Below are 19,367 nucleotides of genomic sequence, written 5' to 3'. Positions count from 1 at the left end.
TTTATAATTATGTGTTATTGAAAGACTGGAAGATTAATACCTGAAGACCAACTATAAAGTTTTAAAAATGCAAACATTTTAAAAAGAAATAAATAAGCAATGGTGGGGCACATGTAAAACCTTGTGGCCCGTCAGGCTTATAATACACTGAGGGAAACCCTGGCCACCAATATCTTTAATTCTCATTTGCATTAATTGGCTTGACCTATTAACATCTGTGATGTTTTAAGATGCATAGTTAAACGTTTGATTCCTGGTCTATCAGTAGTCTGCTGAAACTGTGAATTTCAAAACATTAGAATCTCTAAAAACTTAAAGATTTTTTTTTTCATTAACTTTAGACATCACGTTTCTTGGTTGTTTTCTGTGTCATTATCGTCATCTATCCTAAATAAATCTTTAAAAAACTGCTCTCCCCTTAGTCAGACCTAATAAGGTAGATGCCTCCGACATCTTGGAAAGGTTGCCTGCTGTGCTCTGTGTAATCTGTTTGGCAGATGTAATGAATGGTTTAATGAGACATAAATCACTGAATACTAAACTGATTTTCACATTTTCTTTCCTGAAACTTTATGCATACAGTCATATATATGGACACATGGTTCAGTATATTTCTGGTGGGGTTAACAGTAATGAAATATTCTAAAATGATGTACAAAAAGTATTTTGCAAAGCACACAGTCACTCATATTTTTATATTTTTTAAGATTTTATCTATACATTGTATTGTCTATGTATACATACAATCATACAAATATAGAAGGGATTAATTATTAAAACTTAATATGATTAGATTATTTATAATTATATGCACATGGGTAAACTATATAAATACACACAAATAATCAGTTATCTGTGATGACACAACCATATTTACATATTTATAGAGTTGCTCATAAAAGTTTTACATGAGCTAAAATCCCAGAAACAGGACTGCTTTGCAGAAGTTTTTTTTGGTAACACTTTATTTGACCGGGTGTACATAAAACTGACATAACACCTCTCATGAAGATGAAGGAGTCTTCATGAATGGCTATGACTGTTGTCATAAAGTGTCAATGGGTAAATAATGACACTTTTAATGCAAAGTTGCTCTAAAGGTTGCATTGAAAGTCCATTAAAAGGGTGAACTTTGCACTAAAGTGACATTGTTTGCAAAATCATGCAAAATTGGGACTTTTAATGCAACTTTGCATTAAAAGTGTCATTATTTACCAATTGACACTTCATGACAACAGTCATAAACATTCATAAAGACTTCTTTATATTCATGACAGGTGTTATGTCAGTCTTGTGCACACCCCGTCAAATAAAATGTAACTGTTTTTTCTTGTACTGCCTTTCTGTAAATCAAGAGAAGTGACTTTGACAATGTGGTGCATTTTTATCTTAAAAAACAAAGTCATAACCAACGAGAACAAGGCAGAAAGAATGATGATTATCAGTGTCATCTTTAATACTACCGTCGGTATTAAAGATGCATTAATACATCGTTGTATTGAAAGATGTTAAGCTGACAAATTGCGTGGTTTTAGTAGCTCTTCCATTTCATGGCTATTAAGGTTTTTAATAAGCACCACAAAGACTGTTTTGGTTGCTCAAGCTTTATGGGACGGGTTTGTCTGCTCTCAGCGCGGATGTGAGCATTAATTCAACTGTAGATAAAGCATTTCATATTGTACAGTTTGATGCATTGTGTCACTGCAAACAAATACAATAAAAATAAACCCGTGGGCTGCGCAACTACGAGGCGAGTACGAAAGCTCCTCCATGGACAGTACCACTGGCTCACCAACGCACCGGCTAACCAGGAATTCAGACTTTATCAGCGCAGACACAAAGTCAACATGTTGAGATTAAACGCACACGAGTAAAGCTTGCCTGCCCGCCAGGCTTATGATACACTGGGGGAAACCCTGAGTGTCAAATTATGTCTAATCTTCTCCAGTCTCTTTGCGAACAATATGTGCAATGGTTGACACCTTTGGAGATTGCTGTGTTGAAGCTCTAGTATCTCAGCTCTCAGCAGCTTCACTGTGCCTTGTGATGGAACCATAGTTGTTCAGGGTCAGGAGGTGGTAACCCATCAAATGATGACACAGCCTTTCTGACCAGCTCACATGACACAGCAGTTTCCGTAGAATCTGCTACAAATCCTGCTGTAGAAACCAGAGCATTTTCCACCAGACCACCAAACTTATTTGGAAGATTGCCATGGTCGCACACAACATCTGAAATGGAGATTGTTACTCTTCAGCAATTCAAGCAGAGGACATCTAAAGGTGACAGGGACAAGGTGTCATGCTGGGCAGCCACATTGCCTGTCCCACTAGGGGAGCCACCACATCGAACCATCAGATGTCCTGGAACTGGCATGCAGATGGATTGTTATTCCAGCCACCTAGATTACAAAACAGGCACATCATACAGGAATTACTGATAAGACATAACATACAAAGACATTCATTAAGTATATTTTCAAAGTTTATTGTAATTAAAACAATAAATAAACTGGTCAACATTAAGGTTACCTTTGTAATGTATGTGGATGTGGGAGGGGCAATTTTCCAGTATCCCGGAGGTACTTGTATGCCTTTGGACTGTGCAGATGGAGTGTGAGGGCAAACTCTCTGTGCTCCTTTGAGTACTCATGGCCCTGATTTTCTAAGAAGTCCAGCTGAAGATCTGAAATTTTAAGAGCAAAAATGAAAAACCTCTCCTTCAGATAAATATCTGAGGATGTTAAAAAACTGTAGTTATATTAAATAAATTAGAATACGTGTTCCAATGAAGCTCATTTGTTAGATAAAAAGTACCTTTTGAAAATAGATGACAACCTAAAAGCAGGTATAAGACATACTTTTCATTAAGGTTACATCTCTGCATTAAAAATGTTTTTTTATTGGTCTCATGTAATGTGTCTGATTTAAAATCTCATGTGTTCATTAACACAATTTAGCAGGAAATCATAATTAAGAGCAAGAACGCCTTTCCAATCTATGTTTAGTTAATCTACATAAAGTGTTTCACTTAGTGTTAAAGTTCCTGAAATAAATGGACTCTTCAAAAATTTACTGAATGGGTCTTGAATATGAGTTTCAAAGAGCTAATTTCATCTTACCTGAGTATAATTCAAGCCTCTCTCTGAGCTTCTTATTAATTAGTTTCTTGTCACTCAAATCCCCCAACAGAGACTGAACTGTGGTCTTTGCCCTCTTTTCTCTGGCCATGGCGTTTTTCTTTTCCCTCTCTAGACTTTCCACTCTTGCCAAGGCTTCCTTCAGTTTAGCCGTAACAGCAGTAAGAGAAGCTGGCAAGGCATAGCCATGATCCTAATAGACAGAGAGATGAAGATTACACTATGTGATCTAATTGACTGTCTTCAGTTGTGAGTGTGTTTAATATGAGTGGCAACAAACCACTGCTGAGAGTGGTTTGAGAGTTTAATATGGCCATGACCATTATGACATCATGTTTAAAATATAAATACTCACATCATTAGGCTGAGGTTGTGGCTGTGAGGTACAAGTTTCTGTGGCATCCTGAGAGGCCACAGACAGGCTAGGCTCAACTTTTATGGAGGTAACTGTCATCCTGCTCTTTTCTGGCTAAAATAAAAAAGCATCATGATTATGAACTTTACAGTATATAGTAATCTGTACACATAAACAAATGGAGAAATGAGTATCTCACCCTGTCCTGTGAGTGATAATACAATCTGTACATTTGTACTAAGAGACTTAAGATGATACACCTACTCTTTGGAGGTCAGCAGGGAAGCTGAAGATTGATGGAATAGCACCATCTCTCAGTCGGACAATCTGACCAGTTCTGTCGAAATCCTCCCGTTTAAAATGCTCACTGCACAGCACGGATGAATCACTTGCAGTGAATCGCTCTCTCTGCAAAGACGCTTCCCACTTCTTCCTCATGTCTTTGTCTTTGGGAAACCTTCAAAACGAAAACAGGAGATTTGCGAGTGCCTACACAAAAACATTGTTCAAAGTAGGCTAGTCTTGTTTTTTTCATTATAATGTTCTCCCTGCTTTACTACTTTTTACTTTCAATTTCTTATAACTTTACTTCAATTAAACTCCTATTTTGATGTATATCTGTTAATAATGAACCAAAACTAATGAAAATGTGAGGAAGCTTGTTTGAAAACTGCTCAGTCAGATGTTCTGTTGGTGGACATGAGAAATTGGTATCTTGCTGTCAGTTGGTTAATGGTGATATTGATTCAATTACATTTACCATTTACTTAGGTAACTCTTTTTGATTATTATTGTAGGAGTATTTTTACTATGGTGTAGTCTTGACTTTTACTTGAGTAATTTCACTGTCACTACTCTTATTAAGTAAAATTTCTGGATTCTCTACCCACTGAATGAAAAGCAAACATGTTTTAACCAAAGATCCAACAGATAAAGACATACACCTGGAGTTTTTGTTAAAAGTTGCACATATTTCATATTGAATTACTGTCATTTTGGTCATTAAAATACCAAAATTTCCCCTTAACTTTATATTTTGATCTGTCTGATGATGCTTAAATATTAAATGGTTGATAATTTGATGAGCTACTCAGTGCTTGAGAAGACTTTTTTTTTTTTTTTTACCAAATAATTTCCCACGAGCGTGTGTTACACTCCATGCGCGAAATGAACGTCCCACGCACGAACAATTAAAAGTGACCAGCGCTACTCTGGTACAAAACTCAACCCGCGCTCACGAGATGCAACTCTCTATGCTTTCAATCCATCTAACCTGGTCGCTTGTGGACCTGCGCGCTCATGTTAAATATTTGGTTAACTTTTGTTTTTCAAAACTTGAAATTATACCGTTTACGATACATCAGCGCTGAAAAGATAATGATGTACGCATCAAGATAATCTAAGCAAACAACACGAATATAAGACACTGAACACAGAGAGGAAATCCGTAACTTATACATTCATTATATAGTACAATATAAGTTTCATTGTGTAGCTCATGCAAAGAATGTCTGCATTCACATACCTCAATGGTTTTAAGTGTTTTGCTGTTGTTTTTTAACCAAACTTTAATTGTCCCATTATAACATTTCTCCTCATTGTAAAAAGCAACAGTGTATTTGACACACTTAATGCGATATTGTACCAAAAATAGCAGGAGACTTATAAGGCACTTAGAATTTTTCTATGCATACGGTTTTCAATCGCCGCATGCTTCCACGTTTATCTTACTTGTGAAAAGTTATCCCCCGAGTCCTAACGTCAACAGTCCGTCGATTTGAGCAAAAATTAGCCGCACAATATTGAGGCATCTTGAGATGTTTATGATTTAGCCAAGTAGGTAGGACGACCGCTCCAAGATGGCCGTCGTATTTGGGAGGCAGGAAATACGACCTCCCTAGGAAGAGAAATATTGTTTTCTCTTCCTAGGCAGGCTCCGCCCACATGGAGTAGTTAAGGTGTTCCTGTTTTTTTTTTTCAAGTTTATCTGAGTAATAATAATAATTTAATACTTATGATTCAAATTGTGTCGTTCTTATAAGTGAAAGTTTTATAAATTTATTATTATTTCCCTTTTTTGTTTAGTTTGTTTTTACGCGGCAGGTCAAAGGCTACAAACAAAATGGCGGAACACCAAAGCGCTGCAGCTACAGCGCTGTGAGCGTCTATTTTGATGTTACAGAGTCTCTTTTCTGTATCAATGAAGTAACGGTTCCATGTCATTCGACCCCTCTTCGGAACTAACCGCTTCTCTTTATTATTTTATGTGGAAATACGTCTGCGGAGTTTTTACGAGAGTCTCCGGGTGAACCACACCACAGCGGCTTGCAGCTGCAGATCTGTTCGCTGTGTGATGAGAGTTTTCTCTGATGGTCTTCAGCAGCGCCAAGTGAAGAGCACCATCACGGATGCATGACTTATTCAAACTCTAATCAAAGATGAACAAGAAGAAGGATAAAGGATTCGAGAGTCCACGACCTTTTAAATTATAAGTATTCTGTTCTACGTTGCAAGAAATCAGAATGAAAGAAATTTGATTTCCAATTGTGTTCAGAATAGTCACTAATACTTACTAGGGTTTGTCACATTACTTACGTGTTAATATTATTTTGTTATTGCTTTTACGACCCATCAGGTGGTGTGCATCAACAACATCAATTTCCAAAGGAAGTCTGTCATTGTGAGTACTATTCTCAGTTGGGGATTTTTACATTCCAGGTCTTAAAGAGAACAAGAAAAGGGGCAGCATTCATTTAATCCATTATCTATTCATAATAGAAATCCTATGGATCTCTTTATCCATCCATAGGATTTCCCCTCATACTTCAGTCCATTCGCTTTCTTACAGTCTGGTTTTTCAGGTTAATTAGTTAAAACCTTCCCACTGAAGGAATATTATCCATAAATTCATACTTATGGTGGCTTAGTAAGTTCAACAAAACACAAAAGTTTCAACACAACAGCAGGATTCATGCTAACATGAGAGTTATGACACACTAGCTGGCATAACTCCCACTTTAGCCTAGTGCACAACACAAAAACAAAAGACCACAGCACAACAACAAAAGGTCACAATGAAAGTTATGCTGAAAGAAAATATCCCTATGATGGCCTAGAAGGGTCAAGAAAATGCAAAAACTGCAATGGAATTCATTCAACAAAGGTTTTGATAAACTTGCTTTCATAATTCCCGTTTTAGCATAACTATAACCCTTCTGGGCTACTGTTTTTTGGTAATTAGATAAATACTGATTGAGGTTGCAATATATATTTTTTTACAATGGTGAATTGGTTAAGAGGTCAGCAACACACATGATAATTACATTGTGTAAAGGAAAATTACTAGTTACATATTAAAATAGCACATCTTAATCCCTATTTTCAGTCTGAAATCCAGACGAAGCAACAAAAACAACTTTGAGTGTCTTCCTAAGCTTCAGTGATCATTTAAACATTACTTTCTAACCAGATAAATGAACCTCAAATCATTTGTATTTTTCTGGTGATAGCAGTGACTGACCTCTGCCTCCTCACTGTGCTGCAGGGCTATGTGGAGCTGACCATTTTCCCCACAGTGGTCAACCTGAACAGGATCAAGTTGAATAGTAAACAGTGCAGAATCTACAGGGTCAGGGTCAACGATCTGGAAGCCCCTTTCATTTACAACGACCCCACACTTGAAGTATGCCACAATGAGTCCAAACAGTAAGTAGAACCAGAGATGTCACAGAAACAAACTAGTTTACGCTTTAGATCGTGGAGTTAATGAGTTCTGTGTGAGTGGATGCTATTGTTTCATCTTTTAGCCATTTTATTTTTTTGTAATTTTGATTTCTTCCGGTCTTTATCATTTTGGCTTTCTGTGTAAGCTATTCCTGGTCTGAAATTATAAAGTAAAAGTATGGAAAATTTTTCCCCCAGATTTTATTCCATATCTTACTGCCTAAAAGTTGTCTTTGTCTGCTTTTCTTTCTTTATTTTCCTCTCAGGTTCCTTTCCTCTCTAGCTCTTCTTTGGGTCCTTTCTTCATTCCTTTGTTTTTTTGCGTTGTACAATCCTCTCATTATTTTGTTCTTTATTTGTTTTTTTTCCATCCTTATTAACTTTCTCCCTTACTTAAAGCCTACCGTTTGCAGAAATGCCTACTATGTTGAGGAATCCTGCAGACGTTTTATATCCAACTTTGGGGAAATGTTAATCTTCAACCATAGTTTTAAAGTTATTTCCTGCAATTTTCTCATTGTCCATAAGAAAATGTGTCTGTGTAACATAGTTAAGCACAGTGGAGGGAGCTGTAGTAATGTGGGAGTTTGTTGCTGGGAAAAACACTGTTTTATTCCCAATTTTCCGAAACTATATTTGTATTTTTGACCATGGGTGGGTTTAAGACTCTGCTACCATCTGTATAAAGTTGCTAAAGACAGTTTGTGTTCTACTGACATTCCTGCTGTTGTCCAGCAGCTTATCTGAGCTGGAAATGTTTGGACAGCTTTCTGAATTGAAATGCAACTTTAATGCTGGATAGCAAATGTTTTTCCTCTGTGTCTGCACAGACGGAACCTGAACTATTTCTCCAGTGCTTACACAGCGGCTGTAAGTGCTGTGGACCCCGACGCTGGGAATGGAGAACTGGTGATCAAAGTTCCCTCTGAGCTCTGGAAACAAGGAGACGGTGAGATACTGCCTTCATATTCTCATCACACTGTCAGAAAAAGGATTGACATCGTTTTGATAATGACTCGTATCACATGTTTGTGTTTGGGTCCAGATCTGAAGGTGTTAAAGGTTTATATTGAGTTTTCATTGGACCAGCCCAAAGGGGGTCTACACTTTGTTGTTCCTGATGTGGAAGGCAGCATGGCAGAGAGGGGGGCCCACGTGTTCTCCTTTGGATACCAGAACTCCACAAGGTTGGACATTAGTGCAACATCCAGATTATCTGAAGCCACTTCATCGTAACCAGTATCATGTAAAATCGACTTTTTTGAGCTTCACATCATGTTTATAATGTTATTCACTCATCAAAAACATACCTGGAGTGTTGCTTTGATTATTTCATGCATGTTTGAGTAATCCTTTAATTTCCCGTGGCAACCATTCAGCTTTGCAAAATGCCTGGGTGGACATAGGCCCCGCTTTTGAGGTGCTACTCCTCCTCAGAGCTGCAGTTTCCGAGATTCCACCTCACATAGCAGCCCTCCCCAGCCCCTCCTTATTCAGCTCCTTCAGACTAGCCAGCAACAATTTGCAAACACTTGGTGGAACTACCGTATTTTCCGCACTATAAGGCGCACCGGATTATAAGGCGCAACTTCAATGAATGGCCTATTTTAGGACTTTTTTCATACATTAGGCGCACCGCATTATAAGGCGCATAGAATAGACGCTTCATACTCTATTATTACACATCCACATTAATAAAGAAATGGTCCCCGAGTACTTTATATAGTAGGCTGGCCCAGTCGTTGTTTCACTCACGGTGTTGGTGTTGCGATATTATGCCCAACTGCTTTCTGGGTAACACAGACCAACCGACACGCTGCCGCTGCAGTCTCTGTCTCTCTTCCCCTGCCCCTCCCCCCCTTTAAATGTATTATCAAACTTTATTAACAAACCAGTGTTCTGACAACTATCCCAGCATGCACCGCGCACTACTTCTTCTACGGGGAAAAAGAAGTTGGCGGCTGCTTACCGTAGTGGACCAACTAGTAAGCAGCCTACTGCATGTCTGTGTAAACATGACGTCTTTCATTTCGATCTGAGTTAATTAGCGTAGCATTTCTGCCGGATTTTCACAACATATCAGCCACGACAATGGACAGGGGAACCAACAAGTTCATGTCATCTTTTTTGGACGACATCAAGGTGTTTGAGCCACTGGATGCCTCCAACATTGTGCGCGTCACAGCTAAAAGCTACCGATAGATGAGGAAAACAGCAGATCCTCACACCCTCAGCATAAATATAGCTGTGGACAAGATCACTGATGCCTATTGTTCTTGCAAGGCTGGGTAAGTCGGCATTCATGGTTTTGATGGTCCACAATGTACATTAGCATATGTTTACTACTGTAGCTTGTGTTTGTGAGACGGTCACGCACGTGGTAGCTGCACTGTGACCTAAAATGGGCATTAGCCAATGAAACGCGGCCCCTGTGGTAAGGTCCGTTGCTGGACCTGTTGTGGCTCAATATTGGTCCATATATAAGGCGCACCGGATTATAAGGCGCACTGTCGGCTTTTGAGGAAATTGAAGGTTTTTAGGTGCGTCTTATAGTGCGGAAAATACGGTACTCATTTGCTGGGTTCATTATATAAGCTACTTCTTGATAGAGTGTGGGTAAAATTGTTGTTAATGGGTTAATAGAAGAGTCATAAGTTCTAGAAGGTGGAGTTTTTGAAGAGATGGTGTCCCAATGTCAAGACATTAAACCTCAAAGTCAAATTTCTTTCAAGTCATATATGACATATAGCATTTTCATAACAACTGAAGGTACCATGGTTACTTCTGTGCAGTAAAATGGCAGTATGTGACTGGAAAATACATAATACTTCCCCTTTAATAGATTAATACATTATGAAATAAAACCTGGGAATTCTTCCATCTTTGCGGCCCCCTCTGAATCCCTTCTCTCCTCAGGTTCTGGTTCCCCTGTGTGGACTCCTACTCAGAGCTGTGTACATGGAAGCTGGAGTTCACTGTAGATGCGTCCATGGTGGCAGTGTCCTGTGGGGACCTGGTGGAGACCATCTACACCCATGACATGAGGAAGAAGACATTCCACTATGTCCTCCCCATCCCCACTGCGGCTCCGAACATCTCCCTGGCTGTGGGGCCCTTTGAAATCCTCGTGGACCCCTACATGCACGAGGTGCGTACTCTGTGATCTGTCTGGATGTCACTAAAAGATGTCCAGACATTCTGTTCTCAAATTAATAGAATAGGAAAAAAATGTTTTTCTTCTTTTTCTGTTGCTCATCATTGGGCTACACATCGCTGAAAAACCTTGTTAAACCCAGGAACTTCAGGGACTTTGCAACCCCCTGGTTATTGTCGCCTAACCTGAAGAACCTTCTCTGATTTTAAAAACTTAATCAAGTTTTATCTAGTTAAGTCACCTCTAAATCAGCTGTTCGATTCACCACACAGGATGGAGTCAGTGACTCCATCCTGTGACTGAAGCTGCTGAACCCAGGGGCTTTTTTAAAAAAATATATTGACTACAAGTATTTATGACTATTTAATTTTTTTTTTGTCTTTTACCTGCATTTCAATCTTCCCGTACCTTGTTTTATCTGAAAAAAAGCAAAATTAAATATTTTCTTGGAGTCATTCAAGTTAATTTCAGATCCATATTCTCCAGTAAAACTCATAACCATGTAAAGATAAAAAAGTGGTTCTGCTACTAAGCAGCATTTGGTTTTTGCCTGTCTGTTTTATAGACATCTTTATACTGAAGTATTAGGACCATTGTAGATAAGAGACACAAATCTTCAAAGGAGTAATTTTCTGTCAAAGAAATTGACATTTTTAGGTTAATTCCATATATCTATAAGGAAAAACGCTGATATTCTCTGTGGAAAAGTTGTAAATTTGCACAAAGTAAAAAAAATCAATTTTCCATATTGCTGCCATAAATTTCCAATGTTAAAACTAGAACACTGTCTGACATTGTAAAGTCAGACATTTGCGAGGGGAAAAAAACATTTAATTTCATGAGAAAAACTCAGAGGTTATCTAAGATTATAAAGTCAGACAATTGTGACAAAAAGTAGCAGACGTTTTCTAAAATTGAGATGGAAATGTGAGAGGTGCACTTGTGGATATTTTCCAGAGTGTCAGACATAGATCCTGTAATAGAGGAACAAAATGTCTGGGTCCAGACTGGCTGCAGCTTCCTGCTCACTATTTCAGGTGTGTATTCTGGATCTGGTTCGAGGCGTTCCTGGTGAGTCCGGACCCAGGTGATGTCTGATAAATGAACAGAACCCAGGTCTAGCACTGACACTTAAACTCAAATGCACATCTCTTAAATTTACCACTTGAACCTTAGAGGACCTCTGGCACATTTTATTACCAATATCTGAATTTATAATCTCTGAAATCGTATCTTTTTTTTTCTTGCAAATGGATTATGATTAGGGAATATTCAAGTTTTTTCCTGTAAATATGTGAAATTAATCTAGATTCATTTAGATTTGAATGAGTCTTTATGTAACTTCTCCTAATGACCACTAGATGTCTCTAAACACAGTTGTGGTATCTGAGACACAACTGTCCGGGTTCCAGTACCAAGCCCTCTGTCGTGCTCCTGTCCTCTACAGGTGACCCATTTCTGCCTGCCTCAGCTGCTCCCTCTGCTCAAACACTCCATGTCCTACCTGCACGAGATTTTTGAGTTCTACGAGGAGATCCTGACATGCCGCTACCCTTACTCCTGTTTTAAGACCGTGTTTGTGGACGAGGCTTACGTTCAAGTGTCGTCCTATGCATCGATGAGCATTTTCAGGTTTGCATGGAGACGGAGGTTTCGTCTGCAGATTGTTCCATGTCTTGTAGGTTGTTATTCAGGCAGTTTGCTTTGTGTTTCAGCACCAACCTGCTCCACAGCCCTATGATCATTGACCAGACCCCACAGACCCGACGCTGTCTGGCTCAGGCCTTGGCCCAGCAGTTCTTCGGCTGCTTTATCTCCAGAATGTCCTGGTGAGGCGTAACTTGTTTCGTGATGAGAGGACAGAACTTCAGACTAAACAAGTGTTTGTATTTCATCTCTTTTCCCACCAAGTCCACCACCATGACTCAACACCAGACCGCCTCTCCAGTGTGGTCGTCTTAGGGTAGTTGCTCCTGAGTCTCTGGAGGTTTAAAGCGTGCTGTAGTTGGACTCTGAGATAAACCTTCTACACCACATGTCTGCATAATGGAAAAGAACTGTCAGCATTTCTTGGAGGAGTCTTGCAGTAACATGTAAACAATCCTCAGAAGAGGCTGACCTTCTTTTTCAACTCTGCTACCATTTAGAACTCAATGCATTTAATGGCTGCTGATAAGAGATTTGCAACTATACTCAACTTTTTTTTTTTTTTTTTTGTCAGTGTGAGAAATCAGAATCTGTCCCAACTATGTACCAGATTGGTTGCTGTAAGAAGCTGTTTTATTCACAGACACTGAGCACACCAAATGTTATGGGGAAAGGATGCCTAATAACAGGGACTGACACTTCAGACCACTCCAAAAGCATAAAGCAGACTACAGCTCAGGGCATTCTGGGTAAATAGAACCAATACAAACTCATGAGTCCAGCAGTAGCGAGAGAAATGGCTCATGGTTTTTTGCCAAAAACAAGAGAAAAATCCTAAAAAAATCTGATGCCACTAAAGTTTTTTTACATTTCTTGAAGAAGGAAGTTGTATTGTTTCCTTCGATTGTTCTCGGTGCAGCGCCCCCACAGGCGGGGAGGGGAACAGGTTGCTGAAAGGTTTGGTTGGTTTGACACAATACAGTGTGAAAGAGAACAGCAGCAAATGGAACAAATACTGTCACTTTGTTCCCCAACTGAACATAGTCTACTGGACTATCAGGTGTAAAAATACCCTAACAAATAGAATATCACTCCATATATTGTGCTGTGCTGTCTTTGCCTCCTCAATCATTTTCTCCTCTCCATCCCTCATTTTGTCTGACCTTGAAACAAACATCACATGTGGTGGGGCCTTCCCTCTATGTGGTGTTTAATGTTCAGCAGGCTGGTGTCATGACTTTTAACAGAGCGTGGCACTGCTGTTAGCAATTTCTAAGAGTAGGGGCTCACTGGGGCCCATAACTGAAAACAGGCCAGACTCATTATCCTGTCAGACGCAAAGAAAAGCAAAAAGGCTCTTTACCACACCCATCTGGGTTAACTGACAAATGGAGGGGATCTTTGTTAGCTTGAAGGTCTCCACAGGCATCTGTGTGTCCAGGAACACAAACTGCTTGATCCTCGCTGACACACACACATGCGCTCCTCTCATGCTGTTTTTAGCTCTGTTGTACCATTATATTCCTCTTAGAGACATACAATTTTCACTAAAGCTTCATAGAGGACAGCTGGTTTGTAAACAGTCTACTCAAAAAAATTGAAGCTGATGACTTTTGTTTCTTTGGGGTTTCTGAGAGAAAAATGATCCATCATTGTGAATGATTCAGCAGAGCTGACGTACTTGAAGAGTACATCAGCATATTCACGAGATTCTGAAGCACATACTGATGTATGTAAAGAGTCCTGGCAGGCTCTAATCATGGAATGGATGGATGAATGAATGAATGGATGATCAGAATAATAGCAAGGTCTTTGAAAATGGGAGAAAAAAGTGAAAGTTTATGTTCATACACAAATTCATTGGGAACACTATAAATTCTTTTTTCTCACTATTCAAAGGTGAGGAAAAAAATAACATTCCACTGTTCAATATATTGCAGCATCAGCATAAAAAAATATTCAATACTAACTGTATAAACTGAAATATGTCTATAGATGTGTTTTTGCTGGTAACTGAACTAATGTTTCTGAGAACTGTGGATCCTCCTGAAGTCTAGCATCACCAGTCTCTTCCCATCGCACCAGTGGAGACTAGACTCCAGTTTTAAACAGTGAAATGAGACTAATAAGGCAATTATTCACAGGTTGTTTCCTAGTTGTTATGGTTTAAAAGCCACAGACTGCAACTTCCAGCTGTTCGAAAATGTGTAGGTAGAGTTGATTTTTAAGAGAACTGTGTTGATTCCTTCCACCTGAAAGGAAGAGGGGAAAAAATAAACTTTGACCTGGATTACAAATGGCTATATAAATACACCTTTAATGACACATTTATAATGCTTACAGTCTGAAACTGAATTATTATCACTTCTATCTCAGAGGAAGTTTGCAGTAAACCACAGATCTTGTTTCCACTGAGCGGTACGGCATGGTCCGATGTGGTTCAGTACACTGTAGCCCCTTCTGCACAGGTGTGGCTTTGACTGGTTCTTCCCCTGTCAGCCCCGGCCAGATTCGTCTCCATTTGCAGATCCTGTGCAGTTCCTTCCCGTTTTAGGAATTATAGGAACAAGCTGGGTATTGTGTGCAAGTAATTCGATTGGCAGCAGACTAGTGGTGCACCGATTTATCGGCCAGCCAATTTTAATCGGCAGGTCAGGCTTTTTACAGATTGGTAATCAGCAATCAGCCATAAAACTGCTATAGGTTCACCCCTACAGCAGACTGCATTTGTTGATTGGCCAGTGGAATCACGCCACTGGATGAGTAAAGGCAACACTTGCAGAAAAGGTCATACAGCGTTACATCAACTGGACGGGGCGACCAGCAATGAACAGATAAACTGAGAGATTTAGCAGAAACTGGCCGCCCAAGGGAACGGCCAAAATGACATCATCATGGCATCGACCACAGCTCCTGCATGCTCACAGCCCGCCCACGTTCCCACCCATATTCTCGCCCACATAGTGGGGAATACACTGCCAATAGAGAGACATCCATCTTGGCTCGAACTGAACCAGAAATTAACTGGCTAGAATTAGACTTGACAATAGCATTGTTGTTTTGAGCACAACTGTGGAACTGTTGACTATTATCCTCTTAGAGAACTGTTTTGTTTGTGCTTTGTGTGTCTGCAGCAGAGTTAGTTTTCCAGTAATAATGACCTCCTAAAGAGAAACTTTAGAAAAAGTTATTTATTTCTCAGCTATTTTTTCCAAATCTAAGGCTGAAAATCTGATTCTGTGAAGCTGAAAAAAATGAAAACATGACCCAGTAGTTATACCCTCATTCAAGGAGGATAAATCTCTTTTTTTGTATTTACTCATAGTAAATGCACAGATAAAATCAGCTCCGCTAATAAAACGCAGCCAAGGTTTAAGCACAGCATGAAATGGTGAAACCACCAAGGTTGAATCAACCTATTGTGCCTCCTTTTAACAGGCTAATAAATCCATGATGATAAAATTATGTGAGCAGTGTGTGTGTTGTGTCAAGGACTGCCACAAAAATACCCAAAGGGCAAAACCATCTTACAGAAATGATGAGGCAGCTCAAGTGTGGCCTTCATTGATTCTGAGGAGTTTCCTGGGATGGGGAAGCTAAGCTGTGTGGGCTGAAAGGAGATGGAAATGACAAACGAAGTGTTTTGGAAGCTTCACATCATCGCATTAAAGCACATGACCTCATAGACGGTACTGGATTATCAATGTGAGGTCACTTAGTGTCTATTAAGTCATAAAGGAAGCTGATTCACTTCCAACAAATGAGCAAATGTGTTCCAGTCACAGTCATAGGACTGTCTACAGTCAGTGGACCTCAGTGGATCCACTGACTGTGTGGTCATATGATGATTTAGGATCAATGTTGTTCCTGTTGGTCCTTAGGAGGAATAAGTTGCATATTCAATTCATCCAGATTCAAATTAGGGCTACAGGTAACTAAAAAGTATTATAGTTATTAATTATTCTGACGGTTAATCATATTTTTAAAAATGACACAGTTTACTCCACTACTTCATATTTGAAGTACATTCAAATATGAAAATGGATAATTCAATGGGTTTATTCAGATAAGAAGATTGACATTTTTTTTGCCTAACATAGCAAAAACAACCTGGTGAAGCTAAAACTAGGCCACTTGAGGAGTTTTGGCTAACACCTACAGTATTTACTGATATCGGTGTTTTTATTGCAAAACATGTATTAGTGCAAAACCTATATGTATTTTGTACAGTTTTGACTTGGTTACTGTTCTGAATAGGTTAGGTTTTCTTTTCAGCAAATGCCATTTTGTGGAGTCTGTATACTCCAGGTAATGATTAATTGATTACTGTATTAATTGATGATTATTTCTATAATGGATTAATAACAGTTAAGCCGATTAATCATTTCAGTTCTAGTTCTTCATGTTCATTGTTCACATTGACTTTCATAGTTACACATTCTGAACTCAATTCACAACTTCAAGAACTATTTCTCTCTTCATTTCTAATTATGCCTGACAAAAAGTTTGAACTTCATATCAAAGGCTTTGGTGGCTTTTTTAATATAACTGACCATAATTCATAAAGAAAATATGGAGAAACTGAAGCACAGTGATTACTTTCTGAGTGCATTCCAATGCTTTTGTCATTGAAAAGCAAAAAATGATTAAAAGTTTAAAAGAAAATGGTCCCAATTTGAATATAAATGTAATCTTAGTCACTTTTAACTGTCTTTTCATCATCCCATCAAGGCAGATAAGTTTAGACTTTTTTGAACTGTCAAAAACACAGACTGCTGCTGTATAACTGTACACATATGTTGCCTTGGAAAAGAGCCAGGCATTAGCAATCACTGCACTTTCGCTGATAATTCTACACAAAAAAAAAATTAATGCCTTATTATTTTGGACATAAGGGAATTAAAACACTACAATCACCCTCTTTGATAAAAAATTCTTCAATCGTGTAAATCACAGACTATAAACAAGACAGACTACATTTGCGTTAATAGGACTGTAGCTTCCTGAACGCTGGTCTGAGAGAAGACTGTAATATTAAATACAAATCAAAGCTGAATGTAACTATCCAGACTTTACTCCAGAAAAACAAATATATACCATTTTTTTAACAAGTTCAGGATGACCTATCCCTGCTTCTAAAAACCAGCGTCATTCAAGGAAAAACTCCACTAATTAGTGCATATCTGTTACAATTTCCCAGATGGTTTGATTGAAATACACATTGAAAACATTCAGCTGTTAGAAAGAAGCCATGTGACATTTTGGAAAGGCATGTTTTGTCTCTTATAACCGATGTTCTCCTGCAGGGCTGATGAGTGGGTGTTGAAGGGCATCTCTGGCTACATTTATGGCCTCTACCTGAAGAAGACCTTTGGAGTCAATGAATACCGTCACTGGATTAAAGAGGTAGCTGTGTTGCTTTCAACTGTTCCTACTGAATTGCATTAAGAGCCACAGAATCATAGGGAAAAAAAGATAAAATCTCCCTCTGATGTAAAAGCTTATAACCAGTGGGAACTCCAGTAACCCACTGGTTTTCTATATGAATTTAAGGGAATCATTTCAGACCGTTTTTCTTGTTTAAACTTATGTGCTTTTGTCTCGTCTTTCCAGTGGACATTTTTCCATCAGTTGTTTGAGTAGAAAAGGCTGCTCAAGTTCAACCAAAGTCTTGCTGCCATAATCAGCTCAAAGATTATGGCAGATTTAATCTGATTTAGGCCCGCAGAGTCTGAGAAAAACTCAAAACAGTTGAGATTTGACTTGGACTTGAAGTTTTATGGCATTTCAGAGTGTAAAAAATAAACACTGGTGTAAATAATGTTGGACTTTTGAACTTTCAGGATCACTTTAGCTTTTGCTGTAGATTGCATGTGGAAATCATAGCAAACAGTCCTTTGACATATTCTAAACAAATATTAAGCCCTTGTTAAATTCAGCTCTTTCTACCAAACTTGAAGGCATTTAAATAACGTAGATCTTTGACAAAAATGTAATTGTGATAAATACATTTTTCAAAATGTCCTTTTCTGTGTTTGTCAGGAGCTGGACCAGATTGTGGAGTATGAATTGAAGATGGGGGGTGTTCTGTTGCACCCCACCTTCAGTGGAGGCAAAGAAAAGGACAAGTAGGGACTTAATTTGTTTAAAGCTCGTTTGTTTCAACTGTTGCTGAACGTTTCCACCTAGCATGTTTAGTGTTTAATTTATGAATTTTAAATGTGGGGATCTAAAAGTCTGATTGTTTATGGAGATCATGCTTTGTGATTCAGGGCAGCCAGAGTGCAGCTGTGGTCTGAGGATGCAGATCTCTGCCCACCGCAACAGTAGAGTCCACAGTGTGATTAAAACTGTGAAATCAGACAAATACAGAACTAACCTGACATGTTACAAAGCGGTTATGGTCTAAATATTTACACTCCAGCTCCAACTGAGTGGAATATTTAGTATTTAGAAAAAAATGTGACTTTTATTTAGACTTTCTCCTGAAAACCACACAAAGAAAGGCCACATCAAAGCGCACGCAGGGTCAGTGTGACCGTCCCCCTCCCCAGACTGTGCACAGCATAAAAAGAGCTTGCAGGCTCAACTGATTCCGTCTCTTAAGACCACAGATGGGTTAAAAAATTCAGCGATAAATGTTTCCTTAATTTAGGAAGTTACTGTTCCTAAATTATTGTTATAATTTCTAATTTACATGTAAAACAAAATGACTTATTTTAAACTGAATATTAAAACCTGAAAAACTGAGATGTTTGGTTTGAGACAGTGAAAGATTTTCTTTAACATTTCTAGGACAACATTTTACATTCCAAGCTTACAAAGTTAAACATGTTGATTGTTGATTAATCATAATGCTGATTATCATTCAGTTCTTTAATTGAATGACAGCACATACTCAATTAGTATGTTTTTTGTAAGTTTTATACTAAAACATATCAAGTTATATGTCACTACCGCCACCCATCACAATAGATATTGGGATATGAATCTTGTGCTATATCACACATCCTTAGTGAACCCTAGGTAAAACTAATCTGTGTGAATAAGGCTTCACTCTGTAAACCACTGTGATGTTCAGAAAACAAACCCAGTACCTGTAGGAAACCACCCGTAGCATCCTAGCTGACCCAGCTTCTCCGTTTTCAGCCCCACTCCCCATCTTCACTTCTCCATCAAGCACCCCCACACCCTGTCATGGGAGTACTTCAAGATGTTCCAGTGTAAGGCTCACCTGGTTATGAGGCTGATTGAAAACAGAATCAGCATGGAGTTCATGCTACAGGTATGACACTGCCAACACATCACACTCCAGGCTTGTATTTTCCCCTTTTAAGCCGGAGTTGTTC

The 19,367-nt window shown here is 38.8% G+C and overlaps 2 protein-coding genes across 3 annotated transcripts in view; one reads left to right on the top strand and one right to left on the bottom strand.

Moving 5' to 3' along the window:
- Positions 1-664: 664 nt before the first annotated feature.
- Positions 665-5,397, bottom strand: LOC106917449 (THAP domain-containing protein 6-like). Of its 2 annotated transcripts, XM_014986424.2 has the most exons (6): positions 5,226-5,394; positions 3,759-3,951; positions 3,495-3,608; positions 3,122-3,332; positions 2,532-2,685; positions 665-2,401 (listed from the first exon to the last, which is right to left on the bottom strand). In XM_014986424.2, exons 1-6 carry the CDS (start codon positions 5,303-5,305, stop codon positions 2,389-2,391), a joined length of 765 nt encoding a protein of 254 aa, XP_014841910.2. In that variant the 5' UTR covers positions 5,306-5,394; the 3' UTR covers positions 665-2,388. The 2 variants fall into 2 exon arrangements, with proteins under 2 accessions (XP_014841910.2, XP_087862166.1); XM_088006040.1 differs by lacking the exon at positions 665-2,401 and having other exon boundaries at positions 2,528-2,685; positions 5,226-5,397.
- Positions 5,398-5,495: 98 nt separating this feature from the next.
- The window catches only part of taf2 (TAF2 RNA polymerase II, TATA box binding protein (TBP)-associated factor), a 31,867-nt gene continuing 17,995 nt past the window's right edge, over positions 5,496-19,367 (top strand). Inside the window, exons 1-11 of the mRNA XM_014986368.2 lie at positions 5,496-5,982; positions 6,120-6,174; positions 7,039-7,199; positions 8,048-8,166; positions 8,263-8,404; positions 10,134-10,365; positions 11,819-12,003; positions 12,087-12,200; positions 17,325-17,424; positions 18,061-18,146; positions 19,168-19,303. Of these exons, the coding sequence (XP_014841854.2) occupies positions 5,933-5,982; positions 6,120-6,174; positions 7,039-7,199; positions 8,048-8,166; positions 8,263-8,404; positions 10,134-10,365; positions 11,819-12,003; positions 12,087-12,200; positions 17,325-17,424; positions 18,061-18,146; positions 19,168-19,303 (1,380 nt within the window). The 5' untranslated portion in view covers positions 5,496-5,932. The remainder of the gene's footprint in view (positions 5,983-6,119; positions 6,175-7,038; positions 7,200-8,047; positions 8,167-8,262; positions 8,405-10,133; positions 10,366-11,818; positions 12,004-12,086; positions 12,201-17,324; positions 17,425-18,060; positions 18,147-19,167; positions 19,304-19,367) is intronic.

This window comes from Poecilia mexicana, unplaced genomic scaffold (assembly GCF_051168715.1).
Source record: "Poecilia mexicana isolate PSO_F unplaced genomic scaffold, ASM5116871v1 scaffold_6, whole genome shotgun sequence".
NCBI lineage: Eukaryota > Metazoa > Chordata > Actinopteri > Cyprinodontiformes > Poeciliidae > Poecilia > Poecilia mexicana.
Note: the sequence above shows the minus strand (reverse complement) of the source record. Positions and strands in the feature narration are given on the sequence as shown.

Bases quoted from the DNA above. Each gene is read 5' to 3' on its own strand.
- LOC106917449 (XM_014986424.2), bottom strand. From the start codon at position 5,305: ATGCCTCAATATTGTGCGGCTAATTTTTGCTCAAATCGACGGACTGTT. The intron at 3,952-5,225 runs GTAAGATAAACG...TTCGTTTTGAAG, and splicing joins CGGGGGATAACTTTTCACAA to GTTTCCCAAAGACAAAGACA. The intron at 2,686-3,121 runs GTAAGATGAAAT...TTAAAATTTCAG, and splicing joins GAGGCTTGAATTATACTCAG to ATCTTCAGCTGGACTTCTTA.